Genomic DNA, 23,032 nt, shown 5'->3' with positions numbered 1-23,032 from the left:
TTTTATACTATGTAGTGATGATACCCATAATATAAAATTGTTCACATTATTTCCACTTGCCAACCCTATTATGCGTAACCTGATGACGGGAAGCGCACAATTAAAGCGTCGGGTGCGCGCGCGCAGCAGCGGCATGAGATCTGCTACTGTGAGGATGTGTCCGCGGCTCATTATGGCGTAAGAGGAATTACTGCTGATTTCCGTCACACTGACTTGATTCGAGTTGTCAGGGGATTTGTATTTCAAGAGGAGACAGAAGAAAATGAAGGAAAGTAACACATAGAGCTGAACTAGTGAACGAATGTAGGTGAAGGATTTACAAAAGTTCAAAGAGGACAAATCGTTCTTTTAGGACTAATTAAGGTGCAAGAATAAACAAATTGTGACACAACGACGCTCTCCTAAATTGACTTGATTCCTAAATTAAATCCATGGAACATAAAATATGTTTTTATGCTCCATTTATTAACCTCATAAACTAGGATTGTTTTTATAAAACCACTAATAGCAATATGACCATGAAATCACATCTGACACTTGTCGCAATGTTCGACAATGCGAAAATTGCTCTCTCAATCAATAAAGACGGACAATTCGCAGCACAATTGTTCCCGATTGTACTCGCAGCCCGGTGGGAGCTGGGGTCGCACTAATTAACCCGCCGCCGCTGACTGTACCCGAAGGAACCCGACGGGGCCCGATTGTCCCCGAGGAGGGTCAGATATAATAGGGTTATGATCGCTATGATTATCTTGTTTTAAGGGTATTGTAATTAAAGGTGTAGCTATGCTTATGGATGATCATTTGATAAATTAAGTAAGGTCTGTGACGAATGGAATTTGTCACAGTACCTAATATAAAAATGTTTAAAAGTTTGTATCTCAACAACACTAAGAAGTATTTTAAAACTGAATGCTTCTAAAACCAGTCAACATCAAATAAGCTTCACGAAGTTTTACTGCCCTATTGAATACACATTGCTTACTATTCACGAACTAAGTCAATGACACTTCAAACCACGATTGGATCCACCTCCTTAGTGAGCACATAACGAAACATGGTTATAACATCACCACGGTCTATTTAAAATAGACACTTACTAAACCAAAGCTGGAGCCATTCAAAAACATCAAACAGTAATAATTGCAAAGACATACGGAACCGAAATAGCCGCGATGAATCAGGGTTCTCTGCGGCAATCAAACGCATTAGCCGGACATGGAGCTGCGAAACGTATGATGTCGCATCTGAGCCGCGCCAAATTGCGCTCTCCATAACGCGGTGTTAAATGCGCCGCTGTAAATCGTAGCTCTATGTCGGATAGCTTCAATGTTAAGGGGAGGAATCATTCTCAATATTTCCAATAGTGTAATATGTTCTACAATCTTATTGATACCTACAATATAAATACCTGATGAAAACACAATTAACAATTAATTTGTAATAATCGCAATTAAGTTACATTAGAATTTTGAAAAATTTCAAAAACTGCCGTGTCATCGAGATAAAACGAAAATCAATCAGTTAATTATAATTATCCAGCTCCAGTTAAGTCTAATTAATCGTTGTTATTTTTAATATAGATCTACCCTCTTATCCTTAGATGCATAAATTCTTAACCAGATGAAGTAGTTGAGTAGATAGTTAAGATTAAGTGGATTTGCTGATAACCTTGATCGGTATCGGAGTCCCCCAAACGTTGAGACGTCTACCTACAAATTACGGTGTACGATGTTCCCGCCTGTTATTACGTGGCTAATATGAAGCCTAGCTGCTGAATATGTATGAGCTTGGAGCGAGCTGGTAATTGTCTGCCGGACTATGATACACAGATATAAACTCTTTTGGGGAAATAGTTGCGCAAGAAATGCTTTTGTTGTCCCTCTATATGCGATAGGCTGATTATTACTAAGGAGATATATTTTCGGTGAATATTCAGTATTGGTGGCTGGAGATTCGTTATCATATTGGCATATTTTGATGAGATCACGAAATGAAATATCTAAACCAAAAATTATCTCACAACGGAGAACACTCGAAATGTCAAGTCAAGTCTTCATAACAAGTAAAATAAACCAAATCAAGCTGAAAAGTCGTCTCCTTAACCGCCATTTTCGAACATCGCCGTATTATTGTCGCGTACGTCATACAACGACGGGTACACCACACTTTGATCTACAACATAAGCAAAATCGGATCTTAACGACTGCACATAAAGTTCACATTCCGATGCAACAAAATTTATAGACTGGGCTCTATCATTACCATTTTAGCTGTGGTTCTGTTGGTTTATTCTAGACTCTGTATCTGTAGTTTAAGGTTTATTTTCGTTTGGTTGAGTGTGCAGACGAGCAATACCGAGTGTGTTTGACACACGTATAATTGGCGAGAAATGGGCCGCACTCCCTTTATAAACTGTTGCTTAGAGGTTTCAGTACATTAAGGCGTAACGTGTAGAACATTTGACGACTTTTGTTCTAGTTTACCTGTGAAATGGATATTGTATTGTTGCTGTGTCAAACAGGTTACATTTTCATGGATGTCTTTCATGCGTGGTTATCGAAGGGCTTGAAATATTATTGCTATTGTTAGGTTTATGATCTTAAAATTGACAAAATTCTTAATCTTTGAATGCAATTTACTATAAAACATAACACCCCGGAAAAACTTTCTTCAGCAGTCATCATCTGAAGAGCCTTTTTTCATCATTATAAATCTTTATAATCCCTTCTCAATTTCTGACAATAAAAATCTACGTTGTATTTTGCAAATCTAATAGAGCTCGGTTCAAATTCCCTAACGACGAAACTCGCGCACCCCCGCAGTGGGCACGGTGCCTTACGCTACCAATTTAAGCATTTTGATCAAATAACCGATTCACAAGGAATCTGATCGTCCCTGATTATGAACTACCCTCGTTTTGGCCACTCGTTAGCGCGTTTTAATATTAATTGCTTATATGCTCCTTCTCACTCCACCTCACCACTTTTGTGCAAGTTAGAAAGAGATACAAGACGGATTTGGGTATTGGGGTGGATGATGAAAGATTAGTGATGTTGGATTTATAAATGGTGGTTGGTAAATTGTAAATATAGCAGATTTTTCGTTTTAATGAAAGGTAGACTGTGGCAGAAAACTGTATAAAATGAGGCTTTAACAAAATGTATAAAAGCAAAATGCCTTTGATTGCAGTTTTCAAAGAAAGAAAAGCTGTTTCGATATCGAACGTGCATAAATAAAGAGCACATGTGCGGTTCTATCCACTAAATAATGTCGATGACAAACTACCATCAACTAGGGATGTGACCTCATCACTTTACATTTTATTAGCACGCAATAAAAACGCTGCCTAAATACGCTTTATACCCAACTTAAAAGTTAAGTGGTTGCTTAAAAATACCACCCAAGTCATTAACAGCAGTATATTAACCTCTCAATTGACCGCACACCGCAAGGTACTTCATAAAGCGATCCATATAATTTGTTCAGAAAACAGTCACGAAAACAAACATCTCGGCGTAACTCATCGCTTCATTGAATCTCAAATCGTCTTGAGCACATTACATTATTACTGCTACACAACCAGTATAAGTAGACCTCTGCCCCCTCCCTTAGCACTTTTGACAGTTGTAAGTAAAGGAGGTGGTGTGTAAAAGGGGAGAGATCAAGACATAATGGTCGTTTTAACATTCAGAATATAGTCAGCCGTAAACAATTGGCCGAGAACTGACAGTTTTATTTGAAGCACTTTATGACATCGCCCGCTGCTTATTAAAGGACCAATTTAAACCATTATAGTGTTCATAAAAGCGTACATCATCCTGTTTTGTTGCTGTCTCCTTTGCACTTGAGTTAAGGGACATTTTTTGTCCCGTTTCAAGATGCCGGGTATGGTTTACGGGATTTCGAAGTGAAGAGTATTTTTGAAATTGTTAGGGATTGATGGCTTTGACAAAGCAATTTGTCGATGTAAGGGTGAGCGTGAATGCCAATATCGAAGTATTTCGATAACAGTTGAATGAAAATCTGTCAAACAAAAGCTATGTGTTATCGTAAGATTTCAGTAAACAATAAATATACTGAAATATTTTTAATAAAAGTTACGCAGGTTAATCACCTAGATAATAATTCTAATTAAGCTTATTGCCTACTTTTAGTGATCATATCGCAATCATAATAATTAAGTTATCAGTAATCACTTTAAAAATATTCAGTCTTAATTAAACCTCGATGAATCATGTTATACAGCTTTAGATTCAGCTCAATTATCAAAGCACTCAATCATTATTTGAGTCAAAATGTGATAGTAGATAGATAGAAAGAAATAAAATAATGAAAACATATGAATTTTAATTTCCGCATTGGAACAAAAATACATCCTCAAATACAATATCCATCAAAAAACATCTAAATAATTCAATCAATCAGCAATCTGTTACCGTAAACATCGATAAATCGTATTTCGCACATCCCTATTTACGATCGACTAATGTAAGCGTACTTTCGAACATCAAACAGCTATTAGATTTTCAACCTTAGTGCGTCGGAATAAGGTTTGTTTTTACGTTATGGGGTGTCAAGTAATGGTGGTTTTCATATAAGTGGTTGATGAATGCCCGTGGTGATTTTATTTGATTGTTTATTCGTCTGATTTGTATCCCTCAGTATAAAGCTGAGCACATTCCTCTGAGGCTTAAGTAAAGACATTCTACTGTATTGTGTAAAGTTGGGGCACACTGGTTTTTATTGGACAATTAAATGAGGCATTTATATTTAAGTTTATCTAAGAAAAGTTTCCTTATTGGAAATCTTATTTCTTGGAAGATAGATCAAATATACTTGCCGGATAAAGACGGCCATTGTTTTTTTTTTTTATAAATAATATTGTTTCACCAAATAAATTACTATTTTCATTCTCTCCATACTGAACTAACCATTAATAAGTTTTATTTAGTATCGTTAAGGACTGGATCGTGCTTAATTATTGTATTACAATACAATCAGTCGGTTGCATAAACTGCATGTAATTACCGTTATCTCATTGTTCCCAGAGCTCGGATGTATTTCTACGAACATGCAACCTGACACCTATTATATGGCATAATAAATATGCTAAGTTTTACAATTAAGTTACCAACGTAATGCTCTCTTTCTTGGAATTCGACTATTATATCACCCACATTGGTATTTATCATTTGCATATAAGTTATATTTATGAAGCCTGTATTTAGTGTGCCTATCTATTGCTTTTGATCTGGCACAATTTCAGATCAAAACAAAACATAAATAAAAATATATAACCATACTTCATCAAAAACTCTATATCATAATGACATACAGACCTGTCAACTCATTAAGGTCTGTTCCCGGTTCGCAAAAAAACCATTCGGTAAACATTATAAAATAAATGATGCTAACAACAGGCCGTAAATGGGTCCGCTCCGGCCGCGGCCTGGATATTTTAATAGCATTTCTAAATGTCAACAACGGGACATGGGTAACGCGATAAGTCACGCCCCACCGAGCTATGAACAATAAATGTTATAATTATTACTTCATAAAGCTTTTATAAATAATCAAGTGTGGGGTGGGGATTGAGTAATGAGGCATAGTGAGGAACTGGGCGGAAAGTAAGCCCAAATTCGGCTCCTTCATGCTATTTCTGTACGTTCTAAGAATATGCGTCTATGAATAGGTCACCTTTATGAATGTGTCGTTAAAGGCCATTAAGGTTTTTAAAGGTGAATGCAGCCATTTTCCTTTCAATGGAAACGGGAAAGTCAATATTATGCTCGGTATGAAGTAGATATACTTTTCAACACGGTGTCTCATTTTGAAAATAAAATTAATGTGCTATTTCTCAGAATTCAATCAGTGGCCTACATAGTGTTAATTCCACGTATAACGAATTAGTTACCAAAATAGAGATGTTTGGATTACTAAATAAAGCTTCATTCATGAGCCGCAATATGCTGTTGACATTTGAAGTGCAATAAAAAGTACAAAAACGCCAAAACCAAATCACGGCACAAAAATTTCACACCACACAAAATGCGGTTTTACTAAAACAACACGGATATAAAGGCTAATATTTCCGTCCTTCAAACACATGAGTCACATGTAGTCAAAATGCAACCAAATAAAAATATGCAACAAACGCGACCGACATAAGAACAATATTTTCCCGTCTATTAAAAACTACAAACGGACAGGATCTTTTTATCTGAGCTATAACAAATCATGGACAGTAAAAGAACTAAATCACGAAGTAATGCCGACCGCTATAATAATACTGGGACGATTTATAAACTTGAAACTAAACAGAGGCTTCCCGAAATTAAATCGTTGTTTTTTTGGCGTCTCCTTAAAGCACAGATGATAAATAAATTAGTTATGTTTGGTTAATAGTCGGCGCGGGCGCACTCGGGCTGTTCCCGGTTCGGGAAGTTTTTTGTTGCTCGTAAATTGTATGTGATTTATTTTGTTTAGGAAGTAATGAAGGTGAAATTAAGAGAATGTTATTTATTAAGCTGTTACTTGTGTTGTTTTTTCTTCTCTTAAATCCAACTTAAGTCTTAGAGAAGATTTAAGTGAGAAATAAACCATTTCCTTTCCGACTAAAAAAATAATCTATTTTATTTATTGGCATTTTACTTTTTCTTTACAGGTACATTTTAAACCTGTCTGACGTAATTTTTAAGCAAATCATAGGTGCTGTACAAAGTTTACCATAATCTACATTACACAATTCCAATATCACAAAATCAATCCACCAGCTAAACTCCATCCATTTCCAAAATACCAACTACAAATTAATGTCCAATACAAAACGGCTAAACTGGCCTCGCTAGGGTTGTCTCTTTTTGTGGGCTAATGAGGCGGCCACGTTTGAACGTAGGGCTGTCACGCAGCGATTAATGCTCGATCCATCAAAACTTAATGGCGGCCCGTCAGACTCCCCTTGGTCAACGCAATTCTTTAATTCAGACTTTTATTGATATTGATTTTTAAAACGTCATTTGTTTTTTTATTGGTTTGTTTAATTATGTCGTGTGGAGTGTTTGTTGGTTCTGTATTTTAAAAAGTTGACAGACTTTTTAAACTTGTTAAAAACAGTCAACTTCAGGTTGTATTCCCGGACACGAGCGACGAATTTTCTCATGCATTTTCGTAACGTAGTCAAACCGTATGAATTCGCAGAACTCACTTAATTTTACATAAGTATGATTCATTTTCGTGTACACCGCTTTTCGTAAGCAGATATGCGGGAAAATTCGAGCACTCAACAAACATGCGTTTCCAAGATAATTACACAATAACTCACCCACTCGAAAATCAAACGACAACTCTATAAACAAAGCAATAAAGTCTAAATTTGCACAAGCATTGTTCGTAAACACGCAAAATTAATTTGGTAGAACATCAGAAGCCAATTCCCCGTAACTTAGCAACCCTGGCTCATTCGAATTACGAATCCTATTTGAATATTAGTCACGCATCATCACTAAATTAAACTTTATTAGCTTTGAATAAAGTTGATTTTAGATCGGTTTAAGCACACGTAATAAGGACTTTGTGGATCTCGCCTGTTGGTAAAATGAGCCTTAGGTGTAGGAGATAAGGTTTATTTTGCCTTGCTGGTTGGCAACAGGTATTTTAAGTGGTATATTTGTTTGTATTGCGAGATTCCGTACAATATTATAATATGAAATGTTGACGAATGTAAGAGGGTTAGAGTAGAGAGCTTTTCAGAATGAAAATTGTATCGAATCGATGTGTTTATCGGAATCTAGGGTTGATGGAAGTATGGAAATATAATGTTTTACGTTATTATAGCTTTTTAGATAGATTTTTAAGTAGATTACATAAATGATATCCTGTTTATAATATAAAAAGTGGTTAAAATATTACATGTGAAAGCGTATCCGAATTTTTTGATACTAAAGAGATAAGAGATCCGTTATGCTTCTAAATCAAGACATTACCATATCATTATCTAAATATATAAAACTCAAAGGTGACTGACTGACTGACTGACATAGTGATCTATCAACGCACAGCTGAAACCACTGGACGGATCGGGCTGAAATTTGGCATGCAGGTAGATGTTATGACGTAGGCATCCGCTAAGAAAGGATTTTGATCAATTCTACCCCCAAGGGGATAAAATAGGGGATGAAAGTTTGTATGAAACTTTGTCAATTTTAAAGCTACTATGGCGTAAATAATGTTTAGTTCTAAATGTTGAGAAGTTCTGCCTACCGCTATTAGATGGCGCTGTGCATTGTGCCGCAAAAACCATACCTAATTAATAATAATACTCCTTAACGCGAGCGAAGCCGCGGGCAAAAGCTAGTAAACGAATAAACCTAACAGGTTTTTAATTTGAAGCCTAAACGATATCAAACCTAACATCAAAAAACTAGTTTCATCTATTAACCGGTACAATTTTACGATTGAACATATTCTTTAAAATATAACCTTAAATAAGACGGACATTAAAGTGGGCAATTGCCATAATTAAGAAGGTCAAAAGTCAGTCATCATCTGCCTAGCCTTTTTCAAAGCTGGCTTTTTTGTGGGGTATGTTGGGGTCGGCTTCTAGTCTAACTGGATGCAGCTGAGTACCAGTATTTTACAAAGAGCGACTGCCTATCTGACCTCCTCAATCCCGATACCCTGGCAACCAAATACCCTTAGTCAGACTGGCTGTCAGATTTACTGGCTTCTGATTTCCCGTAACGACTGCCAAAGATGTTCAATGACAGCCGGGACCTACAGCTTAACTTGCCGTCCAAAACACGGTCATTGGTGTCCAAGATAGACTTAGAAAGTACATACAAACTTACATGGGTACTTGCGTGAACTGGGATCGAACCCACAATCATACTTGAGAGGCTGCTTCTTAACTATTCCACCAGGAGTTTTTAAATAGGCCCCTTGGCGTCTGTCATGCTAATCCTCGTATGAATGATGAAACGTGTTGTCTGTCCAGCAATGGGGGGTGAAGGGGGGGAGACACCAATTAGTGATGTTTGCTCACTGCCAGTCTAACGAGCGGGATTACTGAGGAAGTCACTGTTTTCATAGATTATTACTTGAATAATGGCATTTTGAAGGAAGGAGTTTTTTGGTTTAAAGTTGGTTTATGATGTTGTTTTAGAGTGAGGTAACTGATATTTATGTCATGGATGCTTTATGGATTTTTGTAGGTGGATAAACCCTTCAGAAATAAATTAAATAAATCCTTCATAAAGAAATGGGTCTCTTTTGGAAGAATTAATGTCGCCCCCTATATTAAATGAAATGAAAATTTATTTGCCAGAATATAGGTAGGTACAATATGATGGTCGATACAATAAAAAAAATATGGTCTCACAAATATCTTAAGTTCTAAAATCTTATAGCAAAAAAAAGTACCAACAATCATTTTGCATTAAAACTATTTCTCTTCTAGGTACTCTTTGACTGTATAAAAACATTTATCAATAAGCCAATTTCTAAGGGACCTCTTAAATTTAATCATTGGTAGGTCTTTAATGCGAGATATAGATACTTACCGACTAGAAAACAATATACAGGATGTAGAGAATTTGAATATTCACTTAACACCTGTGTTTGAGATTAATTTATTTTATTTAATCAATATGCTTTCTAAATCGATTTACAAAAAGTCTATAAATAATTATAGACGTCTTACCCAAATTCAATCACCAGTCAATAACCATAGTATGTCGGCCGTCAATAACCTTGTTAATTGCTATAGTTAGATATTATTAAGACTGTATAGGTGTTTACTTCGTTTGGCATTTACTTAAACTGTTGTGTAAATATCCCCCAGTGCCAGTCTTCCCACGTATGTAACACCTACGAATTTATACAAACAAATAGATTTTAAATGTTACGTATACGTATGATTATCCTTATAGCTTTAAATGACGTTAATTGGTAAGTATGAGTTCAAAATAAATAAACAAAAGTGCAAAAATATTCGAACACATCTTCCTTTTAACTTTTACCTCAAAAGTATCTCCAAAAGTAAGTAACAATTACAAATAAACTAATGACTTTACTCCAAATCCCAAGCGAGTTAACCAGACGAAAGTTTTTCCTAATTTCAGCAACACATACATCAACTAATTATGAAGCACTTAAGTCCTAATTCGAGCACGTTTGGCTGCGCAGGAGTGGCTCGGGGCGGGAGACTACAAAAAAGCGAAGCTAACGCATGACATATGGTGTCAATGAGTTTATACAGGGTGACACAAAAAAATTAAGCATGTTTATTTTTCGCACCCAACCATTTCGGATTTTTTTTCCTTTTTTTGGTTAACGAAATAATTGTGACGATGAATATCTCTTACGGTTGTTTATTTGTGAGCTATTAACAGATGTTCGAGTGGCGTTCCTGGTAAACTGTTCGAGTGTTGCTACCTACTTTGTATTCTGTACTTAAAGAAAAAATGTTTATTCAACACATATTTCACGCAGAATTATTTAAACAAAAAATCATAATAAATTAAATGTTACTTTTAAATTAGGATTGTATAAAAAACAAATTTTTGGAATATCGAATATGGAGTTAATTTAATAAGTACACCAGTAACTTCCGAGTATCTGTAACTTGATATTAAACTTGAACTTAATTCTTAGAAAAACCATAGCCCCACGAGGACCAACTCTGGTGAAGCTCTGCGCTATTAATAGATCAATTCCTGGGAATAGTTCTGTGGACTGGGGAGGTTTGTAAACAAATGTATGGACTTCAAAGTGATGGAGGACGATAAAGCAGTTGATTGAGAACCTATTGTATTATTAATTACATTGAAATCACATGTAGGTGTTGTAGAATTAAGATTTGGGAATCTATAATACTGTTACTACTTGTGGCACAATTTGTTGTAATTATGAAGTTGAAAACGAGTATGGTCTTGAATGTGTCTTTAAGTTAACCCAAATAAAATATTATGTTAATAAGTAGTAAACAAGTTAGTATCTTACTGTTTATTTAGGTCAGCAAACATACTTATTGATGACAAAATACCAACTTATTATAATAAACTCAAACTTAATCTACGACAGATCACAGAAACATCCTAGAAATAAAATCCAACAGAAAATTCCACAGAATATTTGCAACAACATAAATCCTACAATATCCATTCCCCTTAAACGTAGAGCATAAAACACAACAGCCTGTATTCTCTGAACCTTCGTTCTACGAAATATGCAAAACGCGAAAAACCAGAAAAAAATATACAGTTCCGCTTTTAAATCCTCCTGTATACTCGAATCCCTGCGGACTGCATAGATCAATAGAACGGAAAGAAGGACAATGGAAAAAGAATCCTATGTTTTAAGATTTAAGGTTGTTTTTTGTTGTGTGTGTGGTTAATTTAGTGAGTAAAACTGGCTCGTCAATTAGTGCCGAAGAGGGTACTCTTGTTATAGCGAGCACACGTGTCGAGATGCAATTTGTTCTGATAATATTATTGTAATGATGATAGTAATGCTCTGTGAAACTATGTAGGAATGTCTCAATGAGATGTTTGATTGATATGAATGTAGGATTGTAGGTATGTCAAACAGTGTATTATTTTGTAGTGAAAACATTTTTAATGAGTTAGGTATGTAATTGCCCTATATTAATATGGCTCTTGATAAGACAATGCAAAAAGTTACAACAAATTGCTACAATATTGTGCATTGAAAACAAACAAATACCACAAAGGATACTTATGTGTCTTTCAATGAGATCTTCCGAACAAATATCTACTGCAGAGCGAAGATATATCATTTTGAAACCGCTTCAAGTATCTATATTTCAGTACTACAGAATAAGAGGTAAGTTTCTCAAGAAAACTATTAAAGCTTAATTCCCAAAAAAATATCTCAATTTAGTGAACAAGGTCTCCCGTGATCCCACTTACGAGTCCCCGATATTTTTTCATAGAGTTTTTTGGTTCGTTTTTGCGTTGGCATCTCGTTAACGATGGCATTAAGGATAATAGACTTCGGCTTCCTACGCGACACGTGGAAGTCGCCCTCATGAAGTCGGGACTGAATTAATTATGTTTCTAAACGTTTCATATTGTGTTGGTGTTTATTTATTGGATTTTTGTTGTGGTTTTAGAAAACGAATGGGGGTTGATTGTTAATTGTTTATGTAGATAGGACAATTTTAGTTGAGGCGTATTTGCTTATCTTTCTTAAATCACGATTAAATTAACTAATCGGGTGTTAATGCGAGGAGCGTCTTTCAAGTAACTCACACGAAAATAAGCGACAATATTAGCATTTTTTTCTCGCAAATATAGTGTACTCAAAATTCTTACGTAAAATACATATTTTCGTTATAATTGTTGTACTTTGTGATATTGGTCTTCGGGTTTCAAATCAATGCCGTCATTCTGCGGTGTGCCTTGTTTCATTAGAGATTATTCCTAAACAACTGATAAACAAATATCTAACAAAAATCGTGTGTAATCTGTCTGTGTGACATAATTTAGCTGAAAACAAAGCATTAGTCTCGGGTTTAATTAGTGGCAGCATGTGTGTCGCGTCACCGCGGGGGCCTCGCTCCACGCTTGCGCTTATAGTATAATTATCTAAGAACGTTTTGTTGTGGGTGTCGGGGATAGGCGATAGCGGGTTGAGAGTGTTTTAAGTAGGTTTATTGGTATGTAGGTATGATGTAGGAGATCATTTTTGGGAAGTTAAGTAATAGTTTATAAGATTTTTAAACTGATTAAGTCCTAAAAATTCAGTTTCATTGATCATACCTGTAAACTTAACTTTGTAGAAGTCTAACAAGTAGATAAAAATATCGATCGAAAATATGATGAATTGTTTGTCGCAACATCAAATTATTATTTGACGGGACAATGGACATACCTAGTAATAAAAACAATAAGGCTAATTTTATCTACTCGCTTTCGCTCGTATCTCACACCACGCTATAAACAAACATCGCGACAACGTGTGGGTTACACTTCAAAACGTTTAAATTGAGAGATTTCAGTAACCGTGCCACGCGAGCCGACACTCACTGATTTCTACAATAACAATTATTAATAAATTAATTGACGCAACATATTTATGTGTTAAGACGTTGTTAATTTTTGGGAATAAAATCCGAAGTCTAATTAAATGTATTCTCAAAGTCTTGTAAAGTAATCTGTAATTATGGCGATGATCTTGTTCTATGTATTATCTTCTCGATAACATAAGGCAATAATTATATTGTGGCATAAATGAAAACGTTAAGTTAATTCTGGTAGGATTCAGACTGGTTCCAACATAATTTACAATGTCAACTACTGAAAGATTTCATGTAGTATGTATTCCTTGTGCTATTGTACCTAATATACCTTATATAATAAGTAAGCTATTATATCAAAGATATGCAACTAACCTGTGTTTCAGTAACATTCAGCAACTTCGCCATGTCAGCTCTCTCTCCCGAAGACAGGTACTTCTTCATCTCGAACAGCTTCTCCAGCTCGAAGATCTGTCTCCCAGTGAAGGTGGTCCTGGCCTTCTTCCGTCTGCCAACTCCTGGCTCTTCTCCCTCTTCGCTGGTGAGAGATCCTTCGCCACCGAGAGGAGAGCGCACATCTTCCGTTGACTTTTTCCTCTTGATCAGTTTTGATGGATCTGCGGAAAAGAGTAATGTTGATTATTTGGACAGAATAAGGAGAGATTATGTATTGCAAACTAGAAATTTGGAGACAATAGAAGTTCGTATTGATTTGAGAAAAGCTCCGCATTTTTGGGAAGTCGGTTAAACATATTTGTCGGATGGTGTTCAACAGTTACAACCACTTTTAGTAAAACACCATTTCGCAGATGTTTTATTGTTTAAGTGTTTCTACAGGATTAAGGATGCAACTCATTTAGTCTCCTTGTCGGTATAAAATAGATAGAGATAAAACGATTTAAATTCAACGATATAAAACGCGTTAATCCATCCCCTTTAGACTTGCAGGTGTTCCAATTAATCAAGACGGTATCAAGTAAATAAATCTAGTTAAGATATTATACTAAAATAATTATACCGTCATCATGATTTCGCACGAATGTACAAATAGATCAATTTATTGTGATAAATCTGCTAAATACTGCAGTAATGAATGACGGAATTTTACAAAGTGTTATAACTACATCATGATGACAATCTAACCATTTAGATTTCACTGGAATAATTAATGTTATCAATTATTTCTGCGAGATTCGAACAATACTAGTAATTTTGTTATTTATCTTTGATCCTGCATCGAATCAATCGTTTCTAGATTTTTTTATACTTTAACCTTATATCATTAATAAATTTAAAAATATAAAAAATAGATGGCCACCGATATCGGGCACAGGGTCCAAGGTACCGGTGGTTAGGGTCCCAGAGACAGAAACCTCCTCACAATACGTGCCGTATCAAGGAGTACCGCCTTCTGAATCAATCATTAATAAATTATATTTATTGGGAAGTTACGCAGCCTGTATTTCAAATGAAATAACGGGAAGTTTTCAGTAGTAGAAATATCTTTCAATCAAGCAAGAAAAAAGTTGTATAAGAGTACAAAGATTACAGGAGTTTTCAGGTCCTGAAATGAAACGACCTCGAAACAGACATATGAAACTCCAATCACCACTAACATACTAATAATACGAATAACAAACAACAATGAACTAATTAATAATCAGTGTTAATTGTAACAATTACGATTGAATGCCATCTGAGAACAATTAGCAGCAAGGCACGGAGTACCAGGCTCGCATGCAGTTCCAGGTAGTCGTGTAACCGATATGACGTACGTGTGACTCAGGAGTGTGTCAGCAGAACTTGTGGTGGGGAGTGCGTGATGAGCGGAGCGGGGAGCGAGTTAATAAGCGCGAGAGTATTTTGTAGCTCATTATTTCTGGGTTACAAGTCGGTGTTTTTGATGAATGTACTTTGTTTTATAACTCTTATTTGATAGCAGAATAGTGAATCAAGTAATTTATTTAAAAAGAAAACTTAGCTACCTACATTATTATTTTAAAAATAAACTAAATCTAAATTTACATAAAAATAGACATTATTGGAATTTTTGGAACAACCACACATGTGAAGGATGCCCCTAGAAATATTTATTGTTGTTTTATCTAGATGCATAAAATAGTTCTCTCAAGAGAGGCAACTTAAACCGCAATATAAAATTTATTTAATGTTAAATATTTTACATATCGTTCAACTAACTTTAATATCGCTAAGGCCAACCCACTATAGTAGCAGTCTTACCTCCATCAGGGAGGTGCGCATACGCCGATCCGTGGAGCTTTCTCACGAACATTACGTGTACACTGTTGCAATCTATTTATAACGCAAATCATCAAATTACTATCTAGTTACAGATAACTTGTCGGAGAACTGACTTTGAAAAGATAACTTTCATGTAAATGAAGTAAGAAAAGATGATCTTTTGATTAAGTGTATAAATGTGAAAGTTTGTGAGAATGTATGGATGTATGTTTGTTATTCTTTCACAAAAACGGCTGGACCGATTTGGTTGAAATTTTGTGTGTAGGTAGCTGATGCCATGGATTAACACATAGGCTTTTTATCAACACAGCACGAAGTCGCGAGGGGAAGCTAGTAATTAATATTTTCTTATTGGTCTACCGAAAGTATCTGTTCCTAATGGATCTGTAATACTAATGTACAAATACACTTCTTTGCAAAGAGCACTACATATACTATACATACACATATACTAGCCTTGTCGGGAATAGCAATAGCCTGTGCCGTATAAGTGCATACTTGCCCTGCAATTGTCTATTTCCCGGCCTTTGTAATAACGTATCTACTATTATTAAAGCCTAAGCTTAGTTTTGTAATGATTGACATCACCCGAATTAGTTATTATACAAATAGCATACCTACCTACATTCGTCGCGTCTCACCACAATGATCGTTTGGCCTATAATCCTAAGTAGAACATTAATCATACTAATGTATTTTCATTACGTGATATTACGCAAGTTCTTGCCCCCGGGTTCACTCGTTAAGATATAGATTATATAGTGGTTACAAGATTCAATGTTCACGTCATTCGAAAATTTACTTTTCTGCGTGACTTTTTATTCGTTGTTATAAGTTCCAGATTACATCATATAATGCTATAATTTGAACACCTTAATATTATTATATTATCTAATTGATTTAATTTAATTAATTGTAATAATTGTCATTTTATCAAACAGCTGTAAGTTTTTTAAGATAAAAGAATTATCTTTTCCAAATAATTAATAATCCATAAGGATTTAAAGAAATGTCCCAAATAGTTATCATATTATAAACAAAACTAATAACAATCGTAGTGAGTTTACACGTTCCTAAGATATTCATGTCAATAGACATGCAGGCAGACAAATTCAAATAAAACATAATAAAGACAGTTGTCAATTAATTAAACATAAACGACGATCAAGGAATATCGTTTAATATGCCTTTAGCGCACAATTTATAGCTGATAATATTTCAAGCAAGTTATTATAGAGCGCGTCTGAAGCGACTGAAATATGCTTCAGATTTCAGTTTCAATTCTATATCAGAATGTTCACGACTGAATTATGAGGATTTGCATATTTTGTGCGTTTATTTTTGAGTTAGAACATATTCTTGCTATTTAATCTTTCGTGGTTAGGGTAGGGATTAGGTATCGATATATTTAAAGATTTGTTAGTTAATTAAGTTTTACGAAGCTATAACAACATAACATAATAATTGAACGAAGAAATCAAATTATCATTGTATAAAACTTTTGACAGATATGTTTAAACTGTAATAACAATGATAACGGGGATTTACATAAATAAATATTTGCTTTCGCTTATCAATACTATCCTATTGAAGCCTGCTTATAATGCAACCTTATCATTCGAAGTCACACAAAGTATTATTTGGCCCACATTAAAAGTAGTAAGTCCAAAAGAAGACAGACTGAACCATGACTCAAACCAAAAGCACAATTTTCCAAACGTTTCAACACGAAAATAAACTTCAAAGTAAATAAAATATGACATGTGCAAACAAAGAAACATTACTACACATTCGTCCTTTTATACCCAGTACGGACTAGCGTCGCCCGCGCAATAAATTGCTGAATTAACTGTACTAACATTGTAAACATTCGATATTTCACTCAATACCCGCCGTGTCCGGGACTTTAATATACTATCATGGAGAACTAAATGACTAGCGGAGGTGCCATAACGGAAAATCTCCTAAGAAATTAGCGCGCCAAAATGCGGTTGTGCGGGATACGAGGAACGTTACTGTCTTCGCCCTAATATGCCTTCTTTGGATCCTATAATTTTTTGTAATACCAAAAATCTTTGGCATATGTCTCAAAGAACCCAAAACGCCTTATTAGTTCACTCGTAACTGATCGTTTTGGTCATACCAACCGTACGTATTTGACCTAAACGAAGGCGCCTGACCTGTCGGCATTACGGCATCTCCGCTCATCTTTTCTTACTCCATGTAAACGATATACTTTGTTTATTTTAGGACTCAATCTGTTAGTTATTTTCAGCACCTAATTTGTAAGTGTTAGGAACACTCGACGCTATCAATTTAAGGTCCAATGTTCCTGTAATCGGCGATTATTGAATGATAACAGTATTATGATAATGGGTTTATAATGCACTGGGAAACTAGCCGGATATATTTAACATTGCGTTGAGTCACTGCAGGTATAGGTAAGTAAATGTATCAATAAAAAAAAAACCGAATAAGTTATAATTGTTATTTTGTTACAATTTGTCAGAAAATTTCTTATTTATTAACAACTAGCTGTTCCCGCGGTTTCACTACTGACAATTAACAACTGCCTGTATCCGAATAAAATATAGCTTAAGTTATTCGGGGTTTGATAAGCTTTCCAATAGTGTAAGAATATTTCAAATCGGTTCAGTAGTTTCGGAGCCTTTACATTGTTTAAATCTTGTTTATTATATTAGTAGTGATTACGCCATTTTGAAGTTATTGAAATACCAAAAAGATAGATAAACTTTCACAATAAATGTGTAAGATCAAGAATATCTTGTAAGTCAACCCTTTCCCCCCAGCATCTTACAGCATTACCGATATAAATCGGTATTAGTAGTCGGTAATGTGAGCGCGTGGCAGATTTACACTAAGCAATTAATGATGTACCCTTTGATTTACGATAGGTACCTAATTGAGGCGGTAATGGCCAGTTTTATTGCTTCTGTTGAGGTCGACTGATCTGAGAGGTTAGGAGGCATGCAGAGGGTTAATCTTATTAGGGTTAATAGTTATTTAGCATAACCGGTCGATGGAAACCTATGGCCCAAGATACCTACCTATTTGCAAAATGAAAATATTATATTCTGTCTTCCAAAATAAATAAACAAAAATACATATTGAGAGTACCTACCTCATGATTAACTCCTTCAGAAACCAATCTACCCAGTAGGTACCCAATAAATCCGGAAAAGCTAATCTCGTCTAATAAAACACGCAGACACGACAAGCATGTCAAACAAACGAACCAACACAAACTTCGAAAATGCGTGAAAAAAGACATCTTGCGAAAACCCATTCAATAAAAACTAGTTTAAAATACAAAAGCTATAAAGAACCGCGCCATAAAACTTGTCTGTCTGACGGACAGACGGACAGACGGAAAAGCGTAAATCTGTATGTATATAAATATATATACTGTTGACAGGATGCGGTACACCTGGCTCTTAATGGATACTTTGTGGAGCATGGGATAGACTGAATTGTGCCATCAATGTGCTTGACAGGTGGCTGATGAAATTCAAATGAGATTTTTAAAAATCCTGTTCTGAAAATTGATGACCCGAGTTTCGCAACAAAACGGCTGGCAAAATCGTACCTACGCGCAACTACATACAAACATACATACAAACATACGGTGAAAGCTTTAAGTCTAAGGAAGTTCCCTCAAACAGTTTCTTTACACAATAAACACAAAGAAATAAAGAGCTTCTACTTATGCACATAATAAAGAAGTTGTCCACCTCTTACAATATCATTCACATACAAAAATAAGAGAAATTACAAAAACCCACATAACAATGAAGAACCATTATACAAAATGCACACTAATAAAAGCCCATCAATTTCCGAAATCCGGCAACGCGCCATCAAAACTAAAAACAATAAACTTCCCATGGGTTATATTAAACCGCATAAAGTTAACTACACTAAATTAACTGCAGACTTCAAAAGATCTTCACATTATACTGCGGCTATTAATTTATGAGCCTATTACTGTAAAGTGACCTATTATCCTGATCCCAGTAGGATAGGTTAAGTGCTTCGATCCTGGTCGTTATGTCAGGTTTCCTGTGGTGGTGAAGAGGAATTAGAAATTAAAATGTTTTGTAAGTTTGGCTACTCGTCAAAGCACGATATATCGGGTCGGGCTCCATGTAACATGCTAGTACTATTGGCAACGATGAACAAAGTGCGTGAATAAGTGATAAAAACAATGACAAATCAGTTGCAAAGTGCATAGGTTTTAGTAATGTCTAGATTCAGTTAGGCGCGTTTAAAGTAGCTTCCAAGTTAGCGATGTGTTCCTGTAAGTTTCGATGACACTTACACCACAGATTACATACTTATTAGTTACTACAGTCAGTCTACCCATTTCCTTGAACACGTATTATTCTCGATATTATATAATACATTTTGGGGTGGACATAAAATTATAAGTTTTGAAAACACATGAAATAGTGTACATGGTGCTTACATATAAAAGGTCCCTTACGTTACAAGTGAAACCCTAGGATACAGCTAGTATTTTATTGAACGCTAGATTCTAGTTCCCGAGGGATCAGACAGGAAGCTCAGTTCTACGTGCTTCGTTGTACAGACAGACTTACAGAGTCACAAATAATTTACTAGGATAGAAAACTTATATGATACTAGATATGACGAGAAAACTTCTTTAGGCACACGGATACAAATTAGCCCGTATCTTTTCTCAGAATCTTGAACTACTTAATTTCATTTTAATTCTGTGCAGTAATTTATCTTGAAAGCGCGATTGATTGACGGACAAAGAACATTTACTTTCGCATTTATAATCGACGGAACGTGATTTCGATTGCGAATCCTTGCTTGAATGCCTAGTACCAACAATATTTTAGACAAAATAATAAGAGAACCTGAAAGCAGTTTACAAACCCTTTTCAGAGAAAACTCTTTTCGAAATCCCTGCAAACGGGAAAACGATGGTAAACAGTCAATTCTCTCATAAAACCTTCCCTATAGCACTCACATAATCCTTACAAGAGCCAAAACGAACTTTTCCGCGAAACATCGAGCCGAAACAAATGGTCGGAACTCTCGTTAAACTCTCAATATGAAGTTCAATGAAAATAAGCGGAAAGGTTAATTTATTAGTTAGTCAACACGCGGTTGTAAATCTTTCGCACTGGTGTAAATCTTAGCATGATTTACTGGCTCTAATGTTAGGGGTAACTGTGGCAGCTGGCACTCTTCTTGGTTAAGGAAACTTCGTCTAATCTATTGACACTTCTATTAATTTCAATGAAGAAAAATGTCACATGAAATAAAATTTGGTATGACTTGGGAATCGATTCTCTTGGTAATGAATAATCTAGAAAGTCTGTTAAAAACTTTCTGAACTAAATTCTTTAAAAAATGCGCAACCTGTTTGCATACGATTTGAACAAGTAATTGCAAGTACTATTACATACACATCAAGTTAAACGAATGTCTGCATAATACCTCTAATATCAAACAGCAATCTCCTACATTAAGCCCACATAATCGATTAGGCGCCGCACTTGCGAAACAACCGCTACCTAATTTATCGATTCAATTTAACGATCATTTTATATCGATTAACCGTTATTGGATAACGATATTTATTAACATCATTACTGCTCATCACTTTAATGGGACCATGCTATCTAATATCAACCTTATTTGGGAGGTGGTAAAGTAGATTTTTACCTGAAGTGTTGTCTATACATAGATGATAATATTGTAGAATTTCAGAGTAGATAGTGCTCTGATCTTTGCAAACATTATTGTCGATTATTAATGTCGGTTATTTGTGTCGCGACGACTTTGTTGAGCGTTTTATTAACTGTTGCTCACGTGATGAGATGTTTAGCGGTGATTTTAATAAGATTTGTTTGTATGTGCTTATAAATGGGTACTAGGTTAGTGTTGCAAGAGAGCCATTCTGTATCTAATTTGTTTTAGAAACGTACCTTACAATGTTAGGCCGACACCAATTTATCGAAGAGTCATCATAGTTTTATGTAATAACTTCTATTGGCATCTTTGCATTGTGTAGGTACATAAATATAATTTCTTAGTGACAGTATAATTACAACCTTACAATCTGTCATTACTGTCAGTGTCAGTTCTGGCAAAATTAGCAAGTAGGTAAGTACATAGTTTTTTCCAACCTATTAGAATGTCGACAACCCTAAAAAGTTTATTCAGTCTACTTTTCACGTTATTGTCGATAATTGCACGTCTTATAAAGTGTAATAACTATAAACGATTAAGTGCGGATCTCATCGAGCTCCCGACGCAACCGCATCAACGTAACTTGTGCTCAACTTACTACCGCTCAAGTATAAGCCAAGTATGGACCAAGTTATCAAGACAAACCTACCCAACAACTATTGATTGGAAACTAGCATTATTAATATTACATAAGTATTAATTTCATATCAATATTCAGAGAAAGTCAACAAAAATATACGTCGCCATCTTGAAAGGTCAACAAACTATTGACGTTCCATATTTAAAAGTTTTCGCGCGCAATCCTGATGTTGACAATATAATAAAATTGGCGCACAGATAATAAAATATTCTGCCTCTTTCAGCCTTGAATATTAATTAGCCGTATTGGTCGATGGTATGATTAAAGATTTAATTAACAATACATGTAAACTTTAATTAGTAATTACAATAGTGATGTAACCTCATTAACTCATTTTATTGTGGTGATAACGATCGGTTTATCGAAAGATTGCTTAGCGATTGAGATTAGAATGGTGTTCTCTTATATCGATACATCAATGAAAACTATAACTCAAAGGTATAAAAAAATCTTTATGGCTATCGCATATAAGAGACTTCAATAAATTTTCCACTTTTGGGAAAACAAGAAAATTCAGTTGGTAATGTCAATACTTAACACAGATTGGGAACCTTAGCACCTAAGGCTGGACCTTCCCATACTTCTTACTAACACCAACCTCTCCTTAACTTAAACATAACCCCTTAAACAGCACGACAGTCAGATAGACAGACAAGCAGACACACGGACAAGCAGACAGACGAATTAAACTAATATGGCGGCAGCTGCGAACACCATGATTTATGTCCTGACTCGCCGTGAAGATTACTCTCAACCCCCCATGGGAGATAAACGTATTATGTGAAGTGAGATCTTATGGGGTATTTTTGGCAGGAGGCCTTTTTCAAAATTTTCGAGGTGTGAAAGTAATTGAATTTTTAATGTAATTAATTAGATTTTACGTTGTAAAGTTTAAGGTGTTTTATTGATAACAGAATAATTAACGATATGTGTAAGGACCCTACATATGTATAAACGAATAGATTAGTGAATACGCATTGTAGTTTTCCGCGAAAAACTAATTATTTTGCACAGGATTAACAAAGTTAGCATAGATATTAACGTGTAAGCGAATATTTGTTGTTTTTCATGAAAATTTGTTTTAGAACTAAGTATCTGGCACAATGAATTTTAAATAGGGATTGAGCTCATTTTCATCAATCACGGAAAAACCATCCTTTGACTTCTACCCTTTAATAAAGAGAAAAGAGAAAATACGACCAAAAATACTAACTAAACACACAACTCGCACTTCACCAATCTTACAATAACACAAACAACACGACTACTCCTTTAGGTTAGTTCGTAAGGAGCAAATAGAGCGCTAATGGGCTATCAGCGGCTTTGTTCTATTTGCGAGCGGAGTC

The 23,032-nt window shown here is 35.2% G+C and overlaps 1 protein-coding gene across 2 annotated transcripts in view; it reads right to left on the bottom strand.

The window, feature by feature from the left end:
• Positions 1-23,032, bottom strand: part of LOC110378665 (homeobox protein engrailed-2-A) — a 75,186-nt gene that overhangs the window by 22,750 nt on the left and 29,404 nt on the right. For both annotated transcript variants that reach the window (XM_049837518.2, XM_021338027.3), the window contains exon 3: positions 13,415-13,656. In XM_049837518.2, the coding sequence (XP_049693475.2) occupies positions 13,415-13,656 (242 nt within the window). The remainder of the gene's footprint in view (positions 1-13,414; positions 13,657-23,032) is intronic.

Source organism: Helicoverpa armigera, chromosome 23 (assembly GCF_030705265.1).
Source record: "Helicoverpa armigera isolate CAAS_96S chromosome 23, ASM3070526v1, whole genome shotgun sequence".
Lineage (NCBI taxonomy): Eukaryota > Metazoa > Arthropoda > Insecta > Lepidoptera > Noctuidae > Helicoverpa > Helicoverpa armigera.
The sequence above is the reverse complement of the archived record's forward strand: the minus strand, read 5'-3'. Positions and strand labels throughout refer to the sequence as shown.